General features: G+C 37.7%; 1 protein-coding gene across 5 annotated transcripts in view; it reads right to left on the bottom strand.

Moving 5' to 3' along the window:
* The window catches only part of nup58 (nucleoporin 58), an 81,994-nt gene that overhangs the window by 6,056 nt on the left and 48,296 nt on the right, over window positions 1–27,642 (bottom strand). For 2 of the 5 annotated variants that reach the window (XM_048597556.1, XM_020530581.2), the window contains exons 14-16: window positions 27,221–27,319; window positions 22,049–22,144; window positions 15,856–16,985 (exon numbers count right to left, since the gene is read on the bottom strand). In XM_048597556.1, the coding sequence (XP_048453513.1) occupies window positions 16,810–16,985; window positions 22,049–22,144; window positions 27,221–27,319 (371 nt within the window). In that variant the 3' untranslated portion in view covers window positions 15,856–16,809. Of the gene's footprint in view, window positions 1–15,855; window positions 16,986–22,048; window positions 22,145–27,220; window positions 27,320–27,642 lie in introns of those variants that run through there. The other 3 variants (XM_048597557.1, XM_020530580.2, XM_048597558.1) reach the window with 3 other exon arrangements.

Here is a 27,642-nt window from a genome sequence, read left to right on the forward strand (position 1 = left end):
GAAGGGTCTAGGCCCGAAACGTCAGCCTCTCTGCTCCTATGATGCTGCTTGGCCTGCTGTGTTCATCCAGCCCTGCACCTTGTTGTCTCGGATTCTCCAGCATCTGCAGTTCCTACTATCTCTGAGAAAATTACTATAATCCTCTTGATGGCTACCTCCAGTAAATATGCATTCCAGATATTAATAATTCATCAGTTTTCAAATTCAACATTTTATTTTTTTGAACTCTAACTTTTCTAACTATTTCATCTTTCTGACAATTGCTTCCAAATTACTTCAGCATGATCTATTTTTATACGCACCTTTCTTAACCTGTTAACAATCTGTGTTTCTCACAGAGTTATTCCCACCAATTTCTTTGTTACTTGTGCATCATTTGTCTTTTTTAATCTTAGATGGGAACTACCAGATACAAATTTATTTCTGTGGATATACCATTATATTGAGTTATTTCATCATTCATATATTTAGCCCTGGAAACACAGTTTGTATTCTGAGTCTTAATGATGGTTTATACGGAAACCTTTCTATCAAATGAGAACAGTTTTAGTGTTTTTAGGTTATTCCCTCTAACCTAAATGCTTGTGATATGGCAAACATCCGAATTAATGGAGCTAGCTTTGCCTTTGCACCAGTCAATCACAATCTGATTTATAATCATTTGTCTTTTGTTATAATTGACAGTTATTGTATTTGATAACTTGTTCAGCTTGAATGATAATGTAAGAGTAGTCAAGGTTCAAAAGCTAACTCACCCACTCATAATAACAAGTTTTATAATGTCTTTTTCACTGAGGACACTTGACAGACCAATGTGGCAGAGATCAATAGCTCATAGATTTCATCTGGAAAAACTCACAAGGTGTGTGTCAAACAAGTTTTATCTAGCCATGGACTGAGCCCTGCCAAATGCTTTGCTGATTGATTGCCTCTTGCTGAAGTACTAAAAACATATATTCCATAGTTATTAGATCTTTCTTCCTTTATCCTAATATCAACAACTTAACACCGTCAGTGAAATTGGTTTGGCTTATGGTATTTTGTAAAGAAATCATTCTTAGGCATGGTCGTAGAATATTACAATAACTTGCAGTGAATGTAAGATAAAATTAACATTGTAATTGCATGATTTCAATTTGATCTGGGTATCACATATAACAAACAACACATAACAAAACCTTTTTCTTTGGCACATTCAATACAGAACTAGTTGGCTGAAAATAAATTTCAATCAATTATCTTCCTGCTACTTGTAATTTTTCCAAATGGCACTCCCAGTAGATGCCACACCCTGCCAGGCTTACAGGGTGTTTTGCTTCATGTCAACATTTACTTCGAGCACAGGAAATAAATTTCATTTAAGCAATTAACGCATCAACTAAGTCACTGCTGCAAATATGAAGCTACCATTCCTTTGTTGCTAATTAATCCATAGATGGGTACAGAAAAGTTAATTTTGACAGGAAGAATGTCATGAAACAATTTTTTTAGTAGACATTTTGTTGAAAACTAGCAGTGACAGTTTACTGGGAAAATCATATATTGCTCTCCAAAATAACAACAAATGTGCATATGATTGTGATCAATATTTTGGAACAGTAAATCATTTAACTCTTCTGGTGTGACTGTGCCTGGGGTTTGCTTAGACTATCCTCATACTTGGTCTAACTCCTAATGCAACTCAAGAGTTTAGGAGCTCATTGGTTATTAAATGTTTTGAAATCAGTTCCATACGACGTAAAATTTGGCAATATTCCATACATTTGTTTTCCTCTGGCACTGATTTTTCTTTCAACATCATTTTATTTTCAATTCCAATATAGTGGTCAAGCTAAGAAAAATATTATTATATGGAGAATGCAAACCTGTTTTTATAACTATTGGGGCAAAGCCAATGTTTGTTGCCTCCCTAATTAACCTTGAACTGAGTGACTTCCTAGGCCATTTCAGAATGCATTTAAGTGGGTCTGGAGTCACAGGTAGGCCAGACCAAATAAAGATGGCAGATTTCCTTCCCCCTAAAGGAAATTAGTGCACCAGATGGGTTTTTACAACAATCAATGATAGCTGTCGTGTGCATCATTACTGAGGCTATTCCGGATTTATTCATTGAATTGATTTGAATTGCTCTGTTAGGATTTGAGCTCATATCCCCAGAGCATTAGCCTGGACTGTGGGTTACTCCTCAATTAACATTACCACTTTGTCACTGTATCAAGCCCAGCATAATGAAGCTGTACGTATTAAACAGGCAGGATCTAATTGTGCAAGAATGCTAATGCTCTGACAAAAGTGTAAGTACCCATTCCAAGCAGGCAAAACATGAGGTTCCAAAAATTAGATTCCTGAATGTACAAAAATTGAGACCCAAAAGCAGGAACTCAAATACATACGAACTGAAAAATTATGGGCTAGTTACTTCAACATTAGATTTAGCTACTCATATCTACAACTAATATTGAGTCATTTAAGGTAAAACTATCATCTTCCAATTTATGTGTAGCAAAGTAAGGTTGCTCAGTGCATTTGGAGTTTCTTTGGATCACTTCCTGGTTATCTCATGAAGCAGAGGAAATTGCCCTGAGAAACATTTTTACATGTTTGGTTTTTGATTGAGTTTTGTGATTGAAAATAAAACAGAAAACAATAAATTAGATTGGTATTGCAGATAAAGACCAGTCAAATCTATACAGATTACAATTGAGACTGACAAAACCTCCATGGATGTACAAAAAGGGATAGAAGTTATTCAAGAATGTTGAATATATCTTTTAATGTTTTCATTCAGATTCCTATACCTGACTTCCTCTAAGTTGGAAGTGAGAAATGTACTGTTTATTAATTTGTGTCTATTTTGGAAAGTGATTTAGCGACATGCTGCAACTCTTCAAAATATAATTTTTGACAACCTGATAGAAACACAGCTCATTATGGATTGTGACTAAAGTGGAAGGCATTTAATTGTACTGTAAAAGATTTCAGAAGATATCTCAGTTACAGTATCAGATGAAGGCACATTATTAAGATTTTGCAAATCAACAAGGGAATCTTTTCAGGTGCAGTTTAAATTTGGACCAGCATTATAACAGTTTTTCAAAAATCTAAAATAATATTTTTTTTCTATACTTGTTAACTTGCTGTTTGGAGACACAGGTAAAATGCAGAAGGCTGACTCCAGTTTTTGAAAGCAGCAACATATAACTGTAGACAGAACATTAACTTCTCTGACTTATCACCTTTTTGAAAAAGCAGATTCCACTTGCATTCTGTGAACCATGGAAAATGTCCATGTATGGTCATTGCACTAATACTTAATAAAAGAATATCTGGAGACCGAAGAAGAAGCAAAATAAGGAAAGCTTGTTTACTTTCGTTTGTAGAACAGTAGATAACAGAATTATTGAAGGCTGACTTAGCTTCACTCACATCAAATATATCATGTATCATCTGTAGCTCAGAAATGTGCAGTTATATGTAGACCAGGCATGGTTATGACACACTACTAGGCTGGATGTGCCATAGAAGGATCGTTTGATAAGAAACTAGTACATAACTAAGATATTTAAGTCAGTGTATTTTGATTTGACAAGGAAAGATTGAGGAATGGTAACTCAAATGACATTGTTCTTTTTTTCAACCAAGCTTGGTTTGTTTTATATATTTAATTTCATTTGAAGCATTAATGCTTTAATTAATTAACTTTGCTTGTGACTTTAGTGTTTTGGCTGTGAATGATTAAACTTGTAACTATTTAACATTATTCACACATTATTTCTGATACTGTGCACCAGTGACGTTTTTTTTTGTTTAACAGGCATCATCTTCAGGAAGAACAGGGATCACTAGACAAACATTACTTCTTGGACAGGATCTTGAGGATTAGTTTCACATTTGATCTGCATTGCCTAATATTGCATTGATTTTTTTTGCATGGAATTCCCAAGATGAGAAGTTTGAAAACTTATGTTTTACGGGGACATATTTGTAAGGAAGATTCAATGGATAGCTCTTTTGCCTCCGGGTTAGTATGCTGCTATTTTGATCACCATTTCAATGTTTGAGCTCGTAATCCAGGCCAACACATGACTACATGACCTGAGGGAATGCTGGATTGTATGAGAGTCTATCCTTTGGATCAATTTTAAACTAAAAGGTCATTGTCTTGTTTCAGTAGCTAAAGTCGATATTGTTAGCCATAGCTCATGGTAGCACTCTTACATTTGAATCACAAGGTTGAGAATTCAAGCTCCACCCCAGAGACCTGAGCGCAAAAATCTAGGTTGACACAGCAGTCCAGTACTGACAAAGTGATATTGTATTTCACATGAAATGCTATACCTTCTTTCTGAGGTATATATAAAAGATTCCATGATTCTACTCAAAGAAGAGCAGGGGAACTATCCTTAATATCTGGCCAATGTTCATCACTCAATAAAAATCATAAAAAGCCTATTGTTTGATCATTAATATGTTGCAGTTTGTGGGAGCTTGCTGCGTGCAAATTGGCTGCTGTATTTTCTACATGACAACAGTGACATTTCAAAAGTACTTTATAGGGCTGCAAAGTGCTTTATAACACAATGAGGTTGCAAAAGACACTTTCAAAGCACTCTTTTCTGAAAAATCACATGTCAATAGTTGAGGCAGACGCATTCTCTAACTGCCACAGTCAATATTTCTCTCTCAATCAAAACCACCAAAGAGAAAACTGATTAATTGCTGGTGTTAACATGTTTCCTTACATAACAACCCAGAAATAAAGGTAGTTCAAAAATAAATGCTTCAGAAGATACAGGGAAAGGGGTTGGGAATATTTTTAAGTGTGCAACCTCTTTCAGATAGGTGTGATTGGTCAAAAGGCCTTCTTCATTACTGTAAAGTTTGAGAATCCTATTAAATATTTTAAAACTTATGTATTAACTAACTGAAAAATAATTACTGCAGTAAGAAATTTTGCAGTTCTTAACATTGGTGGCCTGAAATCTCAAAAATCCCTCCTCTTTTTCAAATAGTGCCAGAGTATCTTGAATATTCACCCTGACTGCAGGCAAAACCTTGGTTGATGTCATATGTAAAGGCCTCTGACAATGTAGTGCTCCTTAAGTATCAACTAAAATTACATACTCCAATCCTGTGTCAAGGTTAACTCTTAGGTTTGCTTTATTGACACAAATTTGTAGATGGAAGCGGGGTAATGTCTCCATCATTTAGTGCAAGTTAGTAAGTTTGTTTCTCTGCCATATTTGCATGCATTTGAACATGCAAAAGATGAGTCAGAGGAACACAGGAGAAGGAGTAGTTCAGAATGTAGAACCTTTTTAAACATTTAATATGATTGTGGCTGATCATTCAATTCATTGCTGTTTCCCCACATTATCCCCATATCCCTTTACTTCATTAGTATTTAGCATTCTGTCAATTTTTACTTCAAAGACTGAACTTCCATAATCTGTGGAATACAGAATTCTGAAGATTTACAACCCTCTGAGTGAAAGTATTTTATTTTGAAATTGTTTATGGTGACTCCCGAACTAGGGGAAGTATTTTATCTGCATCTACCTGTAGGTTTCAATGAGATTGTCTCTCGTTCTTGAAACCTCTCGTGATTACAGACCCAGTTTCCATTATTCAGGCATGCCTATTCCCTGGCCTGCCATCCCAGGAATGAGTCTGGTTCATTGCACTCCCTCTATGGTAATAATATCTTGCCTAAGGTAATGGGACCCGAAACTGCATACAGTACTCCAGGTGTTGTTTAATCCAAGGTTCTATTCAATTGAAGCAAGACTTCTGTACTCAAATCCACTGGTGATAAGGGCTAACCTTTTAGCTTTTGTTAGTCTTTTTAATTGTCTGCAACAGTTGCTGTTACAACTATCAGTGACTTATTGACATGGATATCCAGATCCCTTTGCGCATCTACTTTTTATAACCTCTTACTATTTAAGATATCTGCTCTTCTTACAAAGTAGACAACCTCACATTTTCCACATTATGTTCCATCTGCTTTGTCTTGCCCATTCACTATGTCAGCCCAAATACTCTTGAAATTACATTATATCTTCCTCACAGCACACATTCCCACCTGGCTTTGCATCATTTGTATACTTGTAAATATTACGTTTGAGCCATATATGCAAATCATTGATATATATTGTGAACAGCTAGGGTCCAAGTATTGATCCTTGCAGTACCACCATTAGTCACAGCCTGCCATGTGAGGTTGACCCACCTATTCCTACTCTTTCTTCTCTGCTTGCTAGCCAATTCTTAATCCATGCCAGTACATTAACTCCTATCCCATGTGCTGGGGGGCAACACAACAGCTAGAATTTGGAAAGATAGGATCATGACTGAAAGAAGGACAGAATTTTCTGCTCAAGGCAACAATGTTTCATGGATAGTAGGCTTAATTTGTTGAATTTTTACAGGCCAGTACAGCAATTCAGGGGAGGAGGGAGGGAGTGGGAGAGAAAGAGAGAGAGAGAGAGAGGAACAGGGGAAGGGCAGGCCTTTCAATTGGTGGTCAGAATTGCCTTTTGGCTCATAGCCTAACCGCTCCCTTGCCAGATGTCCTGCAGCTGTACACCTGACTAGGTATAAAGCCCCTGTCATAATGCTAATTGGACAGCATTCCCAATGGCCAACTGCTAATTGAATGGTTGACACACAATGCAATGTGCTTGAACAGCAGGGATGGGAGTGAGCAGACAACACACTTCCTGTTGTGCCTCCCCTACACTGTTGGAAACCATAAAACCCAGCCCGCTGTGTGGATACATATTCTACCCTCTAGAGAAATGCTTGGTAGTATTAGCTTATTAAGTTCTGTTATGCTTTCAATCTTTTCCCTCATCTGCTCCTAGTTTTTTATATGATTGGCATTGCATTTATGATCTTGCGGATGGCTATCCCGTACAAAATATCCAGCCATTGGTCCAACAAGATATCCAATGTTTGCCCAGTTCTTGAAGGAACAGTTTGACAGCTGCATTTTTAAACACCTGTATTATAGAGTCATAGAGTAATACAGCTTGGAAATAGGCCCTTCGGCCCAAACTGATCCATGCTGACTATGTGCCCACTCAGCTAGTTCCAATTGCCCACATTTGGTCCATATCCCTCTAAACCCTTCCCATCCATGTACCTATCCAAATGCTATTGTACCTTCTCTGGCAACCCATTCCATACACACACTAATCTCTGCAATGAAGAAGTTGCTCCTCATGCCCTTCTTAAACCTTTCCCCAGTCACCTTAAACCTATGCCCTCTCGTTTTCAATTCCCCATCCCTGGGAAAAAAACTATATGCATTCATCCTATCTATGCTCCTCATCATTTTATACACCTCAATAAGGTCACCCCTCATTCTCCTATGTTGCAAGGAATAAAGTCCTATCCTGGCCAACCTCTCCCTATAACTCAGGCCTACTAGTCCCGGCAACATCCTTGTAAATCTTCTTTGCACACTTTCCAGTTTAACTATGTCTTTCCTATAACAGGATGACCAAAACTATACACAATACTCCAAGTGTGGCCTCACCAACAACTTATACAATTGTAACATAACATCCCAACTCCTACACTCAATGCCTTGACCGATAAAGGCCAGCATGCTAAATGCCTTCTTCACCTCCCTCTTCACCTGTGACGCTGCTTTCAATGAACTATGTATTTGTGTTCCTAGGTCCCTCTGTTCCACAACACTCCTCAGGACCTTACCATTTACTGTATGAATCCTAACTTGGTTTGACTTTACAATGTGCAATCCCTCACACTTATCTGTAATGAATTGCATTTGCTAATCCTCAGCCCACTTCGCCATCTGATCAGGATCCCTCTGTAATTTTTGATAACCTTCCTCGCTATCATGATACCTCCTAATTTTGTATCATCTGCTAACTTACTAATCATGCCTTGTACATTCACATCCAGATCATTTATGTAAATAACAAATAACGAAGGTCCTAGCACCAACCCCTGTGGTACACCATTAGTCACAGGCCTCCAGTCCAAGAAATAACCTTCAACCATTACTCTCTGCTTCCTACCATCGAGCCAATTTTGAATCCAATTAGCTAGATCTCCCTGGATCCCAAGCAACCTAACCTTCATGATTAGCCTGCCATGCAGGACCTTGTCAAAGGCCTTACTAAGTTCCATGTAGACAATATTCACTGCCTTACCCTCATCTAGCCTCTTGGTTACCTCTTCGAAAAACTCTAAAAGATTTGTCAGACATGACTTCCTGTGCACAAATCTATGCTGACTATCCCCAATCAGACCTTGCCTATCCAAATGTTGGTTGATCCTGTCCCTCAGTATCCTCTCCAATAACTTGCCAACCACTGATGTCAGGCTCACTGGCCTGTAGTTCTCTGGCTTGTCTTTGCTGCCTTTCTTAAAGAGTGGAACAACATTAGCCACCCTCCAGTCTTCCGGAACTTCACCAGTGGTTAAAGATGAAGCAAAAATCTCTGCAAGGGCCTCTGCAATTTTTTCCCTAACCTCCCACAACGTCCAAAGATGGACTTAATCAGACCCAGGGAATTTATCCACATTAATGCATTTTAAGGCTGTAAACACCTCCTCTCTGGTAATATGTATGCAGTCTAAAACATCCCCACTTGTTTCCCTTATTTTCTTAGCATCCATGATTCTCTCCGCAGTAAACACTGAGGAGAAATATTCATTAAAAATCTCACCCATCTCCTGTGGTTCCACAAATAGACAGCCATGCTGATCTTTAAGAGGATCTATTCTCTCTCTAGCCACCCTCTTATTCTTAATATGGCTACAGAACCTCTTGGGATTATCTCTGCCAGATCCATCTCATACCTTCTTTTTGCTCTTCTTATTTCCCTCTTAAGTGTGCTCTTACACTTATTATAGTCATCTAGGGATTCACTTGAGCCTGATAGCTTAAACCCAATTATGCCTTCTTCTTTTTCCTGACCAGAGCCTCAACATGCTGTCCCTGGACTCGATATCACAGTTTTATTCTTCTCACATGCTGCATCATTCCTCTATTGAGGTTTCTTCGATGGCACAAACTATATGTGAACAAAAGACTCCCCTTCCCTTTAAATCAATATATTTATCTTTTTTGAAAAAGAAAATATAATTTCAGGGTTGTAGGAATTTTCCTTTCATGGGGAAATAAATTCAAATAAATAGAGTACTATCATTAGAACTTATTTGGCAATTTTACAATCTTTTCCTCATCAAGTCCAAACAAAATTCAGCCTTGATCCCAATTCTCGTTCTACTAGCCTGTTATCACTGTTAATCCTCTGTTATGCTTAAACAGTTCAGGAAAGAGCAATGTGAATGCTTACTCCTGTCTCGATTTTTATAAGTCAAGCTCGCCCCCATGTGGAAGATGCAGCAAGTAAAAGCTGGATTTAGAATTGGTCTTTCTGATTATCTTCTCTTTATGCTGTGAACCCATGGAATAAAGCATAACATTCTTATTTTTAATCACTCAGAGAATATGAGTGTCACCAGGTGGGCCAACATTTATTGCCCATTCCTATTCCATCAGTTGACTGCTGTAATTGCATGTTAACTTGCTGTGACAGACAAGGACACCTGAATCCCAACACTTACTATTCTCCCACCTTTTAGAAAATATTCTGCCCTCCATTTTTCTTGCCTAGGTTTATGACTGTACACTTCCCCACATTATAAGATACTCTACCTTTTTACCCAAACCCTGATCAATCTATGCTTGTTTCCTATGCTTAATGTTGTGCAAAGTAGGTTTATCTAATGATTATTGTATACGTCAAAACCTATCTGTGCCAAAAATTCAATACAATATTCATAAAATATTAATATTTCAATATTGCATTAGAAAATGCAACATTGCTACATTAGGTTACAAATCATGATTGTAGCCCATCTTTAGTTCCAGCATTAGAAATTTTTCAGCATCTTGCACTTGAAGATACCGTGTTTCTGATAATATATGTGATGATGTCTGTAGAGCTGTAGTCTATAGAACTCTAAAGGTACAGAGATATCTCCGTTTTTAAGACTGTGAATACAATAAAAGATTAAAAAGCATTCTTGACTAAACACTGTCTTTGCTAACAATTTAAACTGCAAAATAGCATATTCGCTTTTTTTTTAAACACAATCAAATCTGGAAATAAATGGGCAGTGTAAAACATATCTGTTAACAAATTGAAATTTCTAGGACTTTGGAGACTCAGTCTATCCATTGTTTAGACACAGTCGGCTTCCAAGCCTAAACACCTTGCACTTTCTTTCTTGTTAGATGATGTGTCCCCTTTAATCTCTAACAATCAAACTACCCAGGCTTGCTGCCAGGCTGACTTCAGTTCACAGGACCTTTTTACCTTAAATTAAAGACAGTCACAAAACATAATCTCATAAATTTCTTGACTATAATTAATACAAACAGATTAGATGTTTAAAAAAATACTCTCTCCCTATGCTCACCACCTGCCTGTAAATAGATTGAGATTTAATTTTCCCGTTTTTAAAGAGTGGGAGAGTATTTTCCCAATCTCTCTGTTTGTGGACGCTGATTTTATAAGCACAACAAAATATTGTCAAATTAAATCAGAGGTAAAGTTTATTTCACACGGAGTTGGGTGAAGAGTAAAACTTCGCAAAACATGCATGCCAGTGAACTGATGCAGGGAAAGACAGTCAAAAAAAATAAAAAGATATTCAATTAGCAGCAACTTAAGTACAAAACAACTAAAAGGTACCACTTGATCAAAGACTTTGCTTTTAAGATGGGATTTGAAAGTCCAAAGCTGAAGTTGGCATTTTGGAATTCTTCTGTGAGTGTGATTAATTCTTACTGAACTTAACTTCTATTGCTCAACCAATCAAGTGATTAATGCAGCCTTATTTGTTCAGCTGTTTTATATGCATTCTGCCACCAAATATACAAAGTTAGATATGCATTGAAGTTGTTTTCTAATGTTTGTGACAAGAACATATAGCAACACCCTTTGCAAAAACTGTATGATTGGATTGGAAATGATTTTAAAGCAATACAATTATTAAATGGAAGCATTCATTTTGTGTTGATTAATGCTTTAGTAACCATTATCTGAACTATGACGGACAGGTAGACAAGGTTTTGGTTTAATATCCTATCCAAAAGGCAGCCCTGCTTCACAATGTAAGTGTCCCTCAGGATGGTACTTAAGTATCAGCCTTTACTAATTGGATACATCTAGGGGTGGAGCTTGAAGGCAAAACTATCATATTTAAAGCCAAGAGTGCCTTTACCAAGTTAAAGACTATAGTTATCTAAAATTAATGAAGTTAAATAACCAAAGCCTTATTTAGCAGGTATCATTGAAATCTAGAGAGCCCTTTTATTAGTTGTTGCAACACAGCTATTTAAAATTCAAGGTTTTAATTCCTTTTTACAATAAATCAATTACATCAAGACGTTGTTGGTCTATTTGGTTTTCCTGTTATTTAAACAGATGGAGCATGGGGTGGGACGGTGAAATTCATTTACTCCTGCTGTGAGGTGCCAGAAGTACTTTTTTCCAATTTCTTTTGAGAGAGATTTGAAGGAAAAACACCACTATGATCTTGGAAAGCCCTGCGATCTGGCCCTGTTGGATGGGGACAGTGCACAAACTGAAGATCAAAGAAATGTTGTTCCTATAAACCCTGACATTCTGATTTATATGGTAACTATGACTTCGTGGTCTAGCCAGAAATGTATTTATCATTGACCATAAGACATGGGAGTGGAAGTAGGCCATTCAGCGATTGAGATAACAAGGTGTAGAGCTGAATGAACACAGCAGGCCATGCAGCATCAGAGGAGCAGGAAGGCTGATGTTTCAGGCATGGACCCTTCTTCAGAAATGGGGGAGGGGAAGGGAGTTCTGAAATAAATAGGGAGAGAGGGGGAGGCGGATAAAAGATGGATAGAGGAGAAGATCGGTGGAGAAGAGACGGACAGGTCAAAGAGGCGAGGATGGAGCCAGTAAAGGTGAGGGTAGGTGGGGAGTTAGGGAGGACATAGATCAGTCCAGGGAGGACAGACAGGTCAAGGGGGTGGGATGAGGTTAGTAGTTAGGAGATGGGGGTGCGGCTTGAGGTGGGAGGAGGGGATAGGTGGGAGGAAGGGCAGGTTAGGGAGGCGGGGACGAGCTGGGCTGGTTTTGGGATGCGGTAGGGGGAAGGGAGATTTTGAAGCTTGTGAAGTCCACATTGATACCATTGGGCTGCAGGGTTCCCAAGCGGAATATGAGGTGCTGTTCCTGCAACCTTTGGGTGGCGTCGTTGTGGCACTGCAGGAGGCCCAGGATGGACATGTCGTCTGAGGAATGGGAGGGGGAGTTGAAATGGTTCGCGACTGGGCGGTGCAGTTGTTTAGTGCGAACCGAGCATAGGTGTTCTGCAAAGCGGTCCCCAAGCCCCTGCTTGGTTTCCCCGATGTAGACGAAGCCACAATGGGAACAGCGGATACAGTATACCACATTAGCAGATGTGCAGGTGAACATCTGCTTGATGTGGAAAGTCTTCTTGGGGCCTCGGATGGGGGTGAGGTGTAGGGGCAGGTGTAGCACTTCCTGCGGTTGCAGGGAAATGTGCCGGGTGTGCTGGGGCTGGAGAAGAGTGTGGAGTGGACAAATGAGTCCCGGAGAGAGTGGTCCCTCCGGAAAGCAGATAAGGGTGGGGAGGGAAAAATGTCTTTGGTGGTGGGGTCGGATTGCAGATGGCGGAAGTGTCGGAGGATGATGCATTGGATCCGGAGGTTGGTGGGGTGGTACATGAGGGCAAGGGGGATTCTGTTTTGGTTGTTATTGCGCGGAGGGGGTGTGAGGGATGAGTTGCGGGAAATGCGGGAGACACGGTCGAGGGTGTTCTCGACCACCGAGGGGGGGGAAGTTACGGTCCTTGAAAAACGAGGACAACTGAGATGTACGGGAGTGAAATGCCTCATCCTGGGAGCAGATGCGGCGGAGGCGAAGGAATTGGGAATAGGGGATGGCATTTTTGCAGGAAGGTGGGTGGGAGGAGGTGTATTCTAGGTAGCTGTGGGAGTTGGTAGGCTTCAAATGGATATCGGTTTCCAGGTGGTTGCCAGAGATGGAAACAGAGAGGTCCAGGAAGGAGAGAGAGGTATCAGAGATGGTCCAGGTGAACTTAAGGTTGGGGCGGAAGGTGTTGCTGAAGTGGATGAACTGTTCGAGCTCCTCGTGGGAGCACGAGGCGGCACCGATACAGTCATCAATGTAACGGAGGAAGAGGTGGGGTTAGGGCCAGTGTAGCTATGGAAGGGGAATTGTTCCACGTAACCTACAAAGAGGCAGGCATAGCTTGGGCCCATGCGGGTACCCACTCCCGTACCCAATCAGTCTCTACAACCCTCTGCAATAAAAAAAATCTATAAATTCATTACCCTCTGAGAGAAGAAATCCCTCCTCATCTCTATCTTAAAAGGGTTATTACTTATTCTGAGATTATGCCCTCTAGTCCTAAATTCTTCTACAAGGGGAATCACCCTAAAAAAAATTGTTTGTTTCATAAGGTCTTGTCTTATTGTTCTAAATGGCATCGAGATCAAGCCCAAATCATAAGAAAATTCCTCCACACCCAGAATCATTAAAACAATGTTCTCTGGTGTGCCTCTAGTGCCTTTATATATTTTCTCAGACAAGGGGATAAAAATGTTTCACAGTATTTCAGGTGTGGTCTAACTAGTACTTTGAATGGTTTTTGCAAGACCTCACTATTTATATAGTTCATTCCCTTTGAAATGAAGGCAAAATCCATTTGTATTTTCTATTAGCCACTGAGCTTGGATACTAACTTTTTGTGATTTATGCACCAGGACACTCAAACCTCAGTATTGCAGCTTTCTCTAATCAAATAATTTTCAACTGTTACATTCTCCTTGCCAAATGGGGTTATCTCACATTTTCCCACACTAAATTCCACCTCATTCTATTTGCCCACGCACCTGACCTATCTATATTCCTCTACAGGCTCACTACTTGCCTTTCTAGCAGGTTTAATGCCATCTGTAAACTTGGGACAATACATTCACTTCTGCCATCTCAATCATGAATAGATTATAAATAATTGTGGACCCAGGTCTGATCACTGTGACACAGAAAAATTACAGATTGCCAACCTGAAAATGTCCCCTTAATCCCAATTCTGTTACCTATTAGTTAGTCAATCCTTTATCCATGTTATTATACTACCCCAACTTGCAAGACTCTTTTTTTTTACCCATTAACGGGATGAGGGCATCGCTAGCTAGGCAGCATTTACAGCCCATCCCTAATTGCCCAGAGGGCAGTTCAGAGTCAACCACATTGCTGTGGGTCTGGAGTCACATGTAGGCCTTATTCAGGTAAGGATGGCAGTTTCCTTCCCTAAAGGACATTAGTAAACCAGGTGGGTTTTTCTAACAAATCGACAATGGATTCATGGTCATCATTCGATTCTTAATTGCAGATATTTTAATGAATTCAAATTCCACCATCTGCCGTGGCAGGATTTGAACCCAGGTTGCCAGAATGTTATCTGGAATAAAAGTCCAGTGATAATACCACAAAGCCATCGCCTCCCACTTATTAATTATCCTTACATGGGGTAGTTTTTGAATGCCTTCTTGAAATCGAAAGATATTACATCCCTGGATCTGCCTGTTACCACCTCAAAGAACCATATTAAATTCATCAAATCTTTTCTGAACCCTTTCCAATTTAATAATATCCTTCCTATAGCAATTCCAATGTGGGTTGCTCAACTAGCACTTCAAGAACTATTTCAGAAGGAAATTGGAGTGTGGAATATTCTTACGTACGGCATTCACAGCATTTTTAAAAAAAAAAAATAGCAATACTTAAATCCAGTGGTCGGAGTTCAAACCAAAGAGAATCCCCTTCCATTGATAGCAAATCCAGCCATCTGGATATACCACTTGATACGTGGAAAGTGATATTTTAGACCTTGGCTTTCAGCCCACCAGCAGCCCAAAGTCCTTCAAGCATCATGATAAGTAGTCTATCCATATTGTTTCTTCTCCAACAGCATGGTCAGGTTTCTTAGGTCTATAACAGGCACAATGCATCTGCTTTCTTTTTAAGAACTACGATACTGTGAATATTTTCCTAATCTTGTAACACTATTTCTGCAATTTATAAGACTAATGAAATATCATTTCTAAGTTTTAAAGGTTTTAAATCCCTGTCCTCTCCAACCTCTTCCACCCTTGCCCTCCATCAAACTGCAGTAAATGGATGGGACTAACCTATTTCCAACATCTGATAATAGGCATTCTTTAAATAGTTATAAGGTCTAACAACAAGCTGTGATAAGCCAAACCGAAAAACGTAGCACAATGTGCCTGAATCAAGTTGCACCTTTATGGGAATCTAATGAAGATTATTTAATATAATTAAATTGGTTTAAATTAGATCTAAAAAGTAATGCTGCAGAATTAAAATAAGATTTCTTTGGAAAGACATTTCAGATTGGTCAAATGAAGAAAGATCTGTCAAGGCTTTCAGAATTAAAAACTTTTAAAATGGAATTTTGTATATCAATTTACATACATATAAATGGGAAAATTATGAGCAGCATTAAGCTATTTGGCCCTTTTTAATCTGTTCCATCATTTGATGCGGAGCGGATTGCAGCTGCTTGTCTCATGACCTGTCACACCATAAAAGCATAATAAACAATTTTCCTTTCTTAAGGGAATATTCTGCAATGGATAAAATGCAGGTGAGTTGGCATAAGGCCACTATGATATATAATGAGTGTCTGGTCAGGAAAATAATTCTCAGTTTTTATTGTAGAATTCATTAAAAATGCGGCAAGACAAACCATGTGAAAGTTGTTTTATTTTAAATCCAAAATCATATTTTTTGAAATGCAATTCAATTTTCGTCTAATCCAAAAACTTACAATCTTCAAATACATTGTAATTTTAGTGACTATTTCACTGCAGTTGTGAAATAAATGTATAAATAATGTGTAGTCACAAAGAAAGCAATTTTTTAGATCTGGTCTTCAAAAGTCACTGGAAGATGAATCACAGGTCAAGTCTGCACAATGCAGGACCTCATGCAAATACATACATAACGAAATTCAGGACAGTGGCATTCCTCAACCACCTAATCCAACTCAGCAAATCTCAACTTCCTTTCTCTCTAACAAAAGGCATTCAATAGCAGTATCCCTAATCTTACAAAAATAGACATTGACTATGTGTTAAAGGAAAGTCACCACTACTAAAGCTTTCTTCCAAGTACCTTGACAACTCATCAAAAGTAAGACATTCAAATTTGTTTTTACTGCAAAGACAAATATTGGCAGTACCTATTGTATAAAAAAAGTGCAATGATTAAAGGAAATGATAGCTGTAAATGTCCATATTAAAACATGTACATTGCTGACTTTACACAAATGAGTTTTGCAGCTATGCAGACATCTGCGGCACCCATGGTTCAAATTCACTTACATAGCAGCTGTTCATAGATAAGTTTGTGACCAATTCCTGAAGTAGAAAACAGATACAACTATGCATATGAAATTATCCAGGTACACAATCCATCTTGCTTTACTTTCAAAAATATAATCTTCAATTGTTAAAACTGATCATCAGAATCCTTTTGGAAACAAAGGAATTTCCGGTTAAAGCTCCCTGGCTGAAATATAAACGTTCTTTAATCGGTAGTTTTATATCTACAAATATTAAAAAACATGTTTAGGACATAGGACCACATGAATCATGCCTAACTTAAGAAAATATATTTCCCTTCCCACACTAACAATTCCCTATCTTTTGCCTCGTTTGTTTCCAGCTGGAGGTTTCTTCAGTTGCAGAAGCTGTGTCCCTAGATTATTGGGGAAGGCTGATGTTGAAGGATTCGACACGCCAAAAGTCAGGCCAGCAGAAGCTGTGATCCCAGGATTATTGAAGTTAAATCCAGATGTGGTTGAGCTGCCAAAGCCTTGCACAAGGAAAACAAAAATAGAAACTACTCATTAAGTAACTGACAACATCCAAGCAAATATTAACAGGTTTAAGATAGCTTCCTTGTCTCCATTCTGGCTTTTGCTAAACTTCAAGCATTAAAGAACTACAAATGAAATCATTGCACTGAATGGACGTGTCTTAAGTGATACAGGAGTCTGATTTTCTTATTTTTTTTTTAAAAAGGAATAAATTGCTAATATAATATAAAAAGCACACAGATCTAATGCCAGTATTCCACGGATCTAGTTTTATTTCAAGTTTTAAATAGTCAGATAATGACCCTGATTTTGCATTCAATTGAAGAGCAAGGCCACTGCTGACCACAAAGAAAGCTGCAATGAGAGATCTCTTGTGGAGAAAACTTTCTCTCATGCCATGCAAAAGACTGGAGCATTGAGTTGAGTTATATAATCAGACTGTCCAAGAGGCCAAATCACATTAATGAAGTGTCAGAAGCAGCCAACCAGGAGGTGAAAAGCACCAAAACCATAACATTTTAAAAGTTTTATATGAAACAAAATAAAGACTGGAACAAACAGATTGGAGACAGAGGCTGAAATATCATGAAACAAAACTTGAGAAAAGAATTTAATTTTAAAAATCCAGTGATTAATAACTTTGAGATATTTAATAACACTGCATAAACATAATTTTCTTTTGGAGCAAAACAATCTTCAGCAACAGCCAATATTCAGAGCTCCATACAAACTCAAAGTGTGTGCTTCATTAAAATAGATTTAAATATAACTAAGAAAACACTGCTACAAATAAAAGACTTCAGTATTTGCTAGCATTGATGGTAAGAAGGTTGAATAGATGATAATGCTGAAGAGGACAGAAGATAACCATCAAGGGGGAACAAAAATGACTGTACACCATTGCAGGAAAAAAGGAGCACAATAATAAGAAGAAAAGGCATCTAACGAGAAGCTTCAAACTGATGTATTCACAATTACAAAAAGGTCTCCTTATTGAAAACTGGAAAGCAGAGTTAAAACTAACAAATAACCAGTGTATTTGTAAAACTGGTCTGCATTTTTAATAACTGTCAAAAACTAGGTGCATTAGATATGTTGAAGAGCTTCATCTGTCTGACAGCCTATCTTGCTGATAAAAGAAACACAGTCCTAATTGATTGAATGAACGTGCAATTTACATCAGCCATGCTGATCATATACACATCCTCAATGTGGACAGTAAAATACACTGCAAGTATCAAGAAAAAAAAAGTGCAGAATTGCATATCAAAGAACCTATTTTGAAGAAAATGAGTCTTCCCTATGTACAGGTAAACCACACAAGCCAGGAAGGTTTGTTCTCTTGTAGATGCTGACTAACCAACTGCACCTTCTGTGCATTTTCAGTTTTTGCTTTTTATTGAGGTCAGGGATGTGCCAACTTTGTTATCAAGATTGTGCTGAGTTAGTCAGGGAGGTGAAAATCAGCCAAGATTTCCTCCTCCTTCCAGTGATCCCTGCTGAATCTGTACACACGGATCACAGCCACAACCAGGGTCAAATGTCTGGCCGTTGCTCATCATGTGGCTCACAAAAGCTCAGAGCACATCTGTGCAAAATGATTTAAGGATATGGTACTGTTAGACTTAATCCTCACTCACATTAGTATCTGCAATGCCATCAACATTTGTCCTTAATCTAAAAGTCAAATAAAAGCAGAAAGAAATTATAATACAATACTTTGAATCCCAAAAAGATCCCTAATGTTAAGAGTTTTACAGTTTATTGATTTAAAAAAAAACTATATCCACACGAATGAAATAAAGGTAAACTTTATCTCCACGAGCTTGAAAGAAATGCATTTTCCACAAAAATGTGGTTGGTCGAAACTAAGAAATAAATAAATAGAAGGGTCATGGTGTGATGACACAAATAAGAATTCATAAATTATATTCATTAAAAGATGGTTGATAAACCTAAAATGCTAGTAAACTGTCTAGACCTTTCCAGTTATAAACATGCCAGTTTCCAGTTCAAAACACGGAAAGTTTTCTATATATCCAAAGAATATACTGCAGGATTGAAAAGAATAAGCTTTACAAGTAGCACGTTTTGGCTGAAGGTAAAAGTGAAACAAAGTTAATCTGAACAACAGCGAACTATATCAACTTTTGGGAATGCACCAACGTGATTCTAGGGAATGCACCCCAGAATACATGAACTAAACAGAGCCTGGAAATTCCACAAATGATGTTCCAGAACACTTAAAAAAAAGCTTAAAAATGTATAAATAACAGCTTATCATTTTAATGGGGATGCAAAAATGTTCATTTGAAAGGGTTTAATAACACTGTGCCCCTTCCCATTAGTTATTAAAATTTGTGCTGGGGATGGGGAGCCAACCAAACAACCCAGAAGACAGTATGAAGAGTTGGCCACATTGCTGTAGATCTGGAGTCACATGCAGGCCAGACAAGAATGGTAGATCTTCCTCCATAAAAGGAAAGTCAATGAATCAGAGATATTTTGAATGACAATCACATTTAATTCAGATTTTAATAAAATTCAAATTTCACCAATTACTACCATGTGGGATTCAAACCAGAGACCTCAATCACCACCCCGACATTCTGAAGTCTTAGTCACATGACATTACCACTAAACCACTGCCTTCCATAAAATATAGGAGTAAAATTAGGCTATTCGCCCCATCAAATCTTCTACTCCATTTGATCATGGCTGATACGTTTCTCAACTCCATTCTCCCGTCGTTCCCCCATAACCTTTGATCCCCATACCAATCAAGAACCTATGTATTTTTGTCTTAAGTATTCAATGACTTGGCCTCCATAAGCCTCTGCAGAAAGGAGTTCCACAGATTATTTCAAAACTTCTGGAAGCTAGAGATTTTAAAGAACAGCAGCACGTGACTTAGAATATGTTTGCATGTTTGTGTGTAAACCACACAGAAGTAAGGCTTTAAAACTCCCCCCAAAATTCAGGGGAATGTGGTTTAAAAAGTCGCAAAACATGTGCACCATTTGTTCTCTGTTTCAGCAAGGAGCCTCCCAATTTCTCCACTGTAAGCACTAATCAGCAAATGATGCTGGGAAACCAATTATCAGCATATATCTGTAAAAAGAGGTTATGTATAAACTATTAGTTCAAATGTGAAGGCATTTGATAGAATGCAGAAAATAAAAATCACAAGAACAGTTCCATGGATTCAGAAGTTAGAACTTTCTTGGAGAAGAAGAAGTTGAGAGGGGATTCGTAGAAGATATTCAAGATCATGGGAGGTCAGGGGCACTGATTTAAGGCAGTTGGCAAAAGCAATGGAGACATAAGGAGAAATGCTTTCACAGAACAAGTGGTTAAGGTTTGGAGTATGCTGCCCAAGACATTCAAGGAGGAATTAGATTATCTCAAAAGGATGAATATGCAAGTTTACAGGGAGAAGGTGAGGTAAATGGCAAAAATACAAGATGCCAAATGGTCTGTAATGCTGTAATTATTTTGAAAACAACAAACTGACATCCCTGACCAGGAGTCCAGACAATATGATAAGCATTAAATTGAAATTAGATGCAAAATGGGCACAAAGAAGAAAGAGCTCGACTTCAAATCCTCAATGAAAGAAGACAAAGCCACAGCGCTGGTTAGAAACAGTTAGATTGATATTATAACTATTTTCAACAAACTCCATTTAATGCACTGAATACTCATCTATGGATCCATGCCTCAGCGCTAAAAATATTACAAACCACAACAGACAAGTGTACAATGCTAGATAGATATTAGATTACCTTTGGAACTTCATTACTCCATTTAAAACACCAACATTTCAATAACAATGAACAGAGGAAAATATATTCTTTACTATTTAGGCATTTTGTGGTCTGGGACCCACGCAAACTCATCTTCATGCTTATTTCTGTGAAATTACATGGCAATTACAACACAAATGGTGTCCTTTGATACCACCAGTCATGGTTGGTATTTATCTGCCACTTCAGCATGTGTCTTAATCCCACTTGCAAACCCTGTTTCCAAATTTTATTATTTTTCAACAGTCTCCAAATTGAACTAAAATATCCACACAAGGCTTTGCTTATCTAAAATTGTATAAGCTCCCATCCCAGAATTATAGATCCCATTTGCTTAAACCCAAGTTCAGATGCAGATGAGCATAACTACTAGGTGATATGTTAGTAACAAGTGGTCACAGCTTCAAGACAGTCTGCAAAAGAGCTAGGACTGAAATGAGGGGAAACTTCTTTACTCAGTTTTTAGGATTTGAAATGCACTGTGTGGGAGAGTGGTGGAGGCGGATTTCATAGGAGGCTTCAAGAGAGAGCTCGATACATATTTGAACGTAATGAATTTAGAAGGTTACGGAGGTAGGGCTTGGGAATGGATCCAGCTGCATAGCTCTTTCTAGACTTGGTACAGACATGATGGGTTGAATGGCTTCCTTCTGCACTGTTAAAATTCTATGATTCTATATGTCAAGGCTTAGGGATCCTCAAAAGTGCAATGGGATGGTGGAGGAATTCAACTGAATATCTTACCAGAAGAGCACTGGAAAATTATCATTGCTCATCCAGCCATAACCACTATGTAAATTAGAGCAGAGGCTTGCAAGGCCACTTGAAAGAAAGGGAGATGGATTCTAGTCCCTAATAACAGGTTCTGTCCATAAAACAGGCTTTTTGCTCAATTGACAGATTCTCAAATACTGGAATGTCTTCCATGAGACAACTTACCTCAAATGGCAAGCAGTTTAAGAAAAAAAAATACCGCACTGTCCAAGTATTTTGATGGCACTGTTCGTAAAGATGATAAAATCTAGACATTCAGTGTCACTGCAATACAATTTTGGTATCATGAAAATATGCAGTACCAGTGCAACAGACCCATATTGGATCAGGATTTCAGATCGAATTTCCATTTCTTTCATTAATTCATTTTAAAATTCAAATGCTTTCCGCTGTGTCATGTAGAAGGGAGTTACTAGAAACCAATTCCTGATCATCATACCCACAGTTGAACATTGACAGATACAAAATTACAAACAAACCTGCACTGAGGCTTCCTGAGGGCTTATTGGTTGATCCAAATCCAAATGAGGTGGTGCCTGAAGCATTACTTCCAAAGCCAGAAGTACCTCCAAATCCTACAAGAATAAGTACTGTACACTTAATATAATTTGTGCTGCTGAAGTAGTTACACAGCAAACCCAACATGTAACCAAATGGGAATGGACCGAGTTTACTTTAGAAAATTCCATTAAGAACTGCAGCTGAAACAAAACTCAATTTTTCATGTGGAGTATTTCTCAGCACAAAAAAAAATCAATATTCTGAGAAGAGGCTTAAAAATGCTTTCCTAGATTGATAAACTAAATAGCAAATGTGCTATACAACAACATACGCTGCAAAGTAGACAAAACATAAATGAAATTAAATTGTCTTTAAAGTATTTGTACTAGAGTACTATAATTACATTGGTCTATATGTTTGTGCACAACAAGGAAAAAGTTACCTCCGAATTAGTGGAGGAAGAAGAAAAAAGGAAGTGGAAATAACAAGAACGTTGACTTTCCCAAAAACACATGGATGGAATTAACATAATTTTACATGGCAAGGATTCTAGACTGGGTGAATTTGCATGCCAATCAAACCTGATGTTATTTTCTTAAAAAAAAAGGAAGAAAGTGCATTTTTGTGGCAAGGGAAAGTCATCATAATCCTAGAGGACCGTAGGACTGCTCTGAGAGAAAGATGACTGGTGGTGGTTTAACCACACCTCAGGCAAGGGGAAATTGTCAAGGAGGACAGTCCTTTATGGTAACCTTAGCCAGTATGAAACTGAATCCATGCTGTTGGTGTCATTCTGCATTGCAAACCAGCCATCTGGCCAACTGAGCTAACCAACCCCAACACTATTGTCACAAGTTGTTTATAAGCTTTGTATAACTTTTTAAGACAATACAATTCAATATTTTAGGCTTCAACATAACACCATTTTTGGTGATTCCTCGTTCAGTTTGATTTTCCAACAGTTCACCATTCTTCAACTGTTGCCATTTGTAGCATTTTTTTCTGTTTCACAATCATTCACAGCTCATATTGTTTTTAATTGTGTTAACAATGTTGGAATTGATCAAAAATTGAGATAATAGAAAAAAGTGAAATATTTGAGAAGAGATAAATCACAAAACATGACAATTATTTTGAAGTGTGGGAATTTTAAATGGCATTAAAACTTTATGAATTAATGCTTTGATATGCTGTTTACAGTTTGCTATTATCCAAAGTTACTAAAGATTAAAACTGTACAACAACTTTGTAAACCTACACAAGTGCTCACTTATATAAAAAAAAACTGTACCCTTTTTCAGCATTTCACTATCCACTGATATCTAGGGGCAATGAGGTCCTGAGACACAATAAGGTAGGAAGCCTGCCTCCGAGACTAGTGCTTGGCATACGTCCCACTACATTTCAGAAAACAGCATTCATTAAGCAGTTCAAATAGATTTGGACATTCAGCATCTCACCGATATTCTTCCCAAGGGGGAAATGGGGTGAAGAAGTGAAACAAAGAAGGAAATCAAAATTTTAACTGTTTCCTTCCCCTTGTAAATTATTTCCTCTATTGTAGATTTGGATGGGCACTCTGATTCCTTCCACTAAGCCCTCGTAATGTAAATTATCAGTGTCACTTAACAGGTGTTGTTTTAAAGTCTAATGTTAAATGTATTACAAAACAGATTTGCAATTTCATAGCTCCTTTTTCTCTGAATTTTGGTTTTAGATTTTCTCTCTTTCATTGTCTTTACCTTTCATACACTTGAATTAGAATCAGCAAAATTTGATCATTGGAAGTGTCTGGCAAAGAACATCTAATTGATCTTTACTCCAGGTAAGACACAATCATTACAAATGTTCTCTATGCCAAATTAATGACATTCATTTATATGCCAATATAATTGAGGAAACGGCACCATTAAGCAAAAAGTTGAGCCATGATGATACAAGCATTTTCCAGAGAATTTTATTAAATAAAACAACAAATACTTTTAGGAGATTCAAATGTTTATTTAATAATTTTGGTCAAATAAATAGTCATGGAAAGAAAATTAATACTTTATTGGGAAAAGCAAAGCAACAAGCAAACATCTTAGAGCTAGAACATGAACAGAAGCAGGGAGTGCCCTAGTTTTTCTAATCAACTGGTTTTAATCCATTCAAAATCAATTGTTTTACCTCTGTTAAAACAATCAGTTAGCTGCACTCAAATACATAGGGATAACCCAAGTGTTTTGGAGTTAGAGTTGAAAAATGTAGTGCATAACTGCTTCATAACTAAGTCAGACACTCAGAGCAGATGGACATTTGCTGAGTTGGGATGACTCAAGAGACCTAAAAAATGGGTATGTGTTTGTGTCAGGACTAAGGTGCAGAAACCCTGTTTCCATTTCTGGAAGATACCATATTTGCCAGGGGGTGAAAGGAGACAGTGCATGAACTGCACAGGCAAAAGACCCAAATTTAGCCAGACCATTTGAAACAAGCGTTGAGTTTAAATTGATCACTTTGCTGCTTCAAAGACCTGAACTTGTGCGGGAACTGCAATTTTATCATCAAGGAGCTGGAAATGCCGAAGGGAAAACTCAAGACCACAACACTTAAAACAAACCTTAAGTGATTTGAATTCCCAGCCTTTGATTGAAAGCTGCGGTCACCTTTTCTTTCATTTAAATAAAACACAGACATACAAGTTAGGATGACTAGCCATTTGGCCACTCTAGCCTGCTCTGCCATTCAATAAGATCATGACTGATATAACTGTGGCCTCAACTCTTCATTCCCACTGGAGACAAACCAGACACCCACTTCTGGAGCACAGACCATCTGGTGTATGGTAGCAAAAGCCATTAAGTAGCTGTACCGGCAGTTTTAATTTGCTTCATCATTAAAACTTCCTAAGTGTTGCTATTAAAATGAATAATTTGTTGTTATAACAGATTGACCACTTGAGCAAAGAAAGCTCACCTCGACACTTGCCTGCTTCCATGGCTGCCTCTGGATGTGGCTGGCCTGCAACTATCATGCCCCAGCTTACCAAATGTGGACTGAACTATGGCTCCAGCTGCTCAAAGTCAAAGTTAATGTTTTTGAGTTTGAGGACCAGCTGGAGTCATGCCATGCCTCACAGAGAGTAGTAAGAGCAAAATGGGGAGAATAAATCAGGTTTGAGGCACAGTGCAGGAGAAAAAGTTTCAGATTCTTGAAGCACTGAGATTAACTATGTGGCAGAAGGCACCTATTTAATAAGGGATAATTATGCATCTCTACATGACTGGGACCAGTCATTGCAGGAAGGTTCAGTATTGTGGTTGGGGAGGATTTCAAAATAAATTGGCATCAGCATATATAAGCAAGCAAGGCAATAAAAGGTGTATGAAGGAGAACGCGCGTTTGATAATACTAGAAAAGGAAGTTGCATTACATTAGATAGGAGCAACTAAGGAGGACTACAAGAAACACAAAGACAGGTTTGCAATGCATACATGTAAAAACATGTTAGGTTGGTAAGGTAAGAGCGCAAATAGTTATATAAGAATATGAAATTGCAATAAAAGAAATGTGATGTCAAAATAGTGAGGATAATGATCAACATTCAAAGCTACAAAGTGCTCAAAACAAAAGTAATCACCAAATTAATACTGCAATCGTGTTAAAAGAAAATTAGTATTGGGAATACAAACTATGAAACGCCTAAACAGAATGTGAATCTTTGCAAAGATCAAGATTGAAACAAGCAAGTGCAGGAAAGAAAGATAGAAAAAACCTCATGACACACGCACTACAAATACACTTCGAAAAAATATTAAGCCATCAAGACTTCTGCAAGTCATAAGATGTCAAACAATAAGGAAAAAAGGAGCCATTTTCTGACTCAGACAACAGTAAAAAAAAATTAGCCTCCATTGCTAAGTTACAGCACAGCAGCCATCTCTGACATAAGGAGAGTTAAAGTCTCAAGATTTCCCCTCAAAAGCAGAAACATAACAAAAGAAACCCTACAATATTATACTGGGATTGTACGTATAATTTTCATTTCCTAAAAACTTATTTTGTGGTAGATTTGAATATTCTGAACATCTATTTCTAGGTGAATTTGAAAGCTGTGGCAAACGTCTAAGCAGAAATTGTTCCACTATATTTCTTTCCAATTGAATAAAAACAACCATTATCTCTAAGTGGATTAATTATTTCAGCAGTAATGTCTAGATGGATTGACTTACGTTAACTATTCTGGACTACATAATACTGTAACCATATCTACAATGTTATAGAGGATTGATTCTTATAATAAATTAAGAAATCATTAAAAAAAACTGTAGACTCACATTTAATACTTCAAAGATCTGACCAACAAAACAAATTGATGCAAATATTCTAGAATTCTTAAGTCAGAATTCTACAGACTGATTCAAAAAAACCAAAAAAGAACTGCAGGTGCTGGAAATCAGAAACACAAACAGAAATTGCTGGAAAAACTCAGGTCTGGCAGCATTTGTACAGAGAAATCAGTCCTGAAGAAGGGTTACCGGACCCGAAACATTAACTCTGATTTCTCCAGAATATTCCTTTGCAGATATATTTTATACTAAATTAAATCTGGCATTCTGCAAATTCCTGGGAGTAGTGAAGGACATTTAATTTAAAATCCGTCTATAGCTAATAAACTATGTTCCTGTGAAATATTTTTTAAAAAAAAATCAGTCCTAGTTGAGATTTTAGCCTAACAATAAAGTTCAAATGGATAAATTTTAACTCACTGGATTTAATTTGGGGGGGCAGGGGTGGTGTGGGTGCAGAAAGTGAGAAAGGAGAGGGGAAAGATACCAGAACCATTAACATCATAAAAGGTTTATTATTTTGAAAATCCATATTGAAATAGGGCAGCTCCTTACCTAAATTCTAGATACATGACATATCAAAGAACTTTATGCATTCTACGTCAATAAACCAATAACCCATGACTCAGACCAAACGTAACAAAAGTCTCTCTTAAAGAAATATTATTTATTTTTAAAAAAGAATCTATAATGTCCCTTGGAAGGAAACTTTGCATTTCAGATTTATTTTCCCATCATTGATTGATTCACTGCATCTGAAAACCAACATTTGAGTATTAAAATGGAAACTTAGATATTAGAAAGATTTTAAAATAGTACCTCCAAGATTTGAAGAACCTAAGCCACTTGACTGCAAGCCTGTACCAATACATGTGGCGAATGGTGTTCCAAAATTAACTCCCAGAGGTTGTTGCGGTCCTAGTACAGAAAAACCAGAAAATTTGCCTTACTCTTCGACGTAGTTTTATTGAATAAGTATATATAAAACTCACCAATGTGAACATTTTTTTTAATATCTGCTATTCTTGAGATAATGGACAAAAGCAGTAACTGGAAATAGCCAGACTTAAATTATAAATAAGAGATAGTAGGAACTGCAGATGCTGGAGAATTCGAGACAACAAGGTGCAGAGCTGGATGAACACAGCAGGCCAAGCAGCATCATAGGAGCAGAAAGGCTGACATTTCGGGCCTAGAAATCTGATGAAGGGTCTAGGCCCGAAACGTCAGCCTTTCTGCTC

The sequence above is a fragment of the Rhincodon typus genome, chromosome 6, assembly GCF_021869965.1.
Source record: "Rhincodon typus isolate 14 chromosome 6, sRhiTyp1.1, whole genome shotgun sequence".
Classification (NCBI taxonomy): Eukaryota; Metazoa; Chordata; class Chondrichthyes; order Orectolobiformes; family Rhincodontidae; genus Rhincodon; species Rhincodon typus.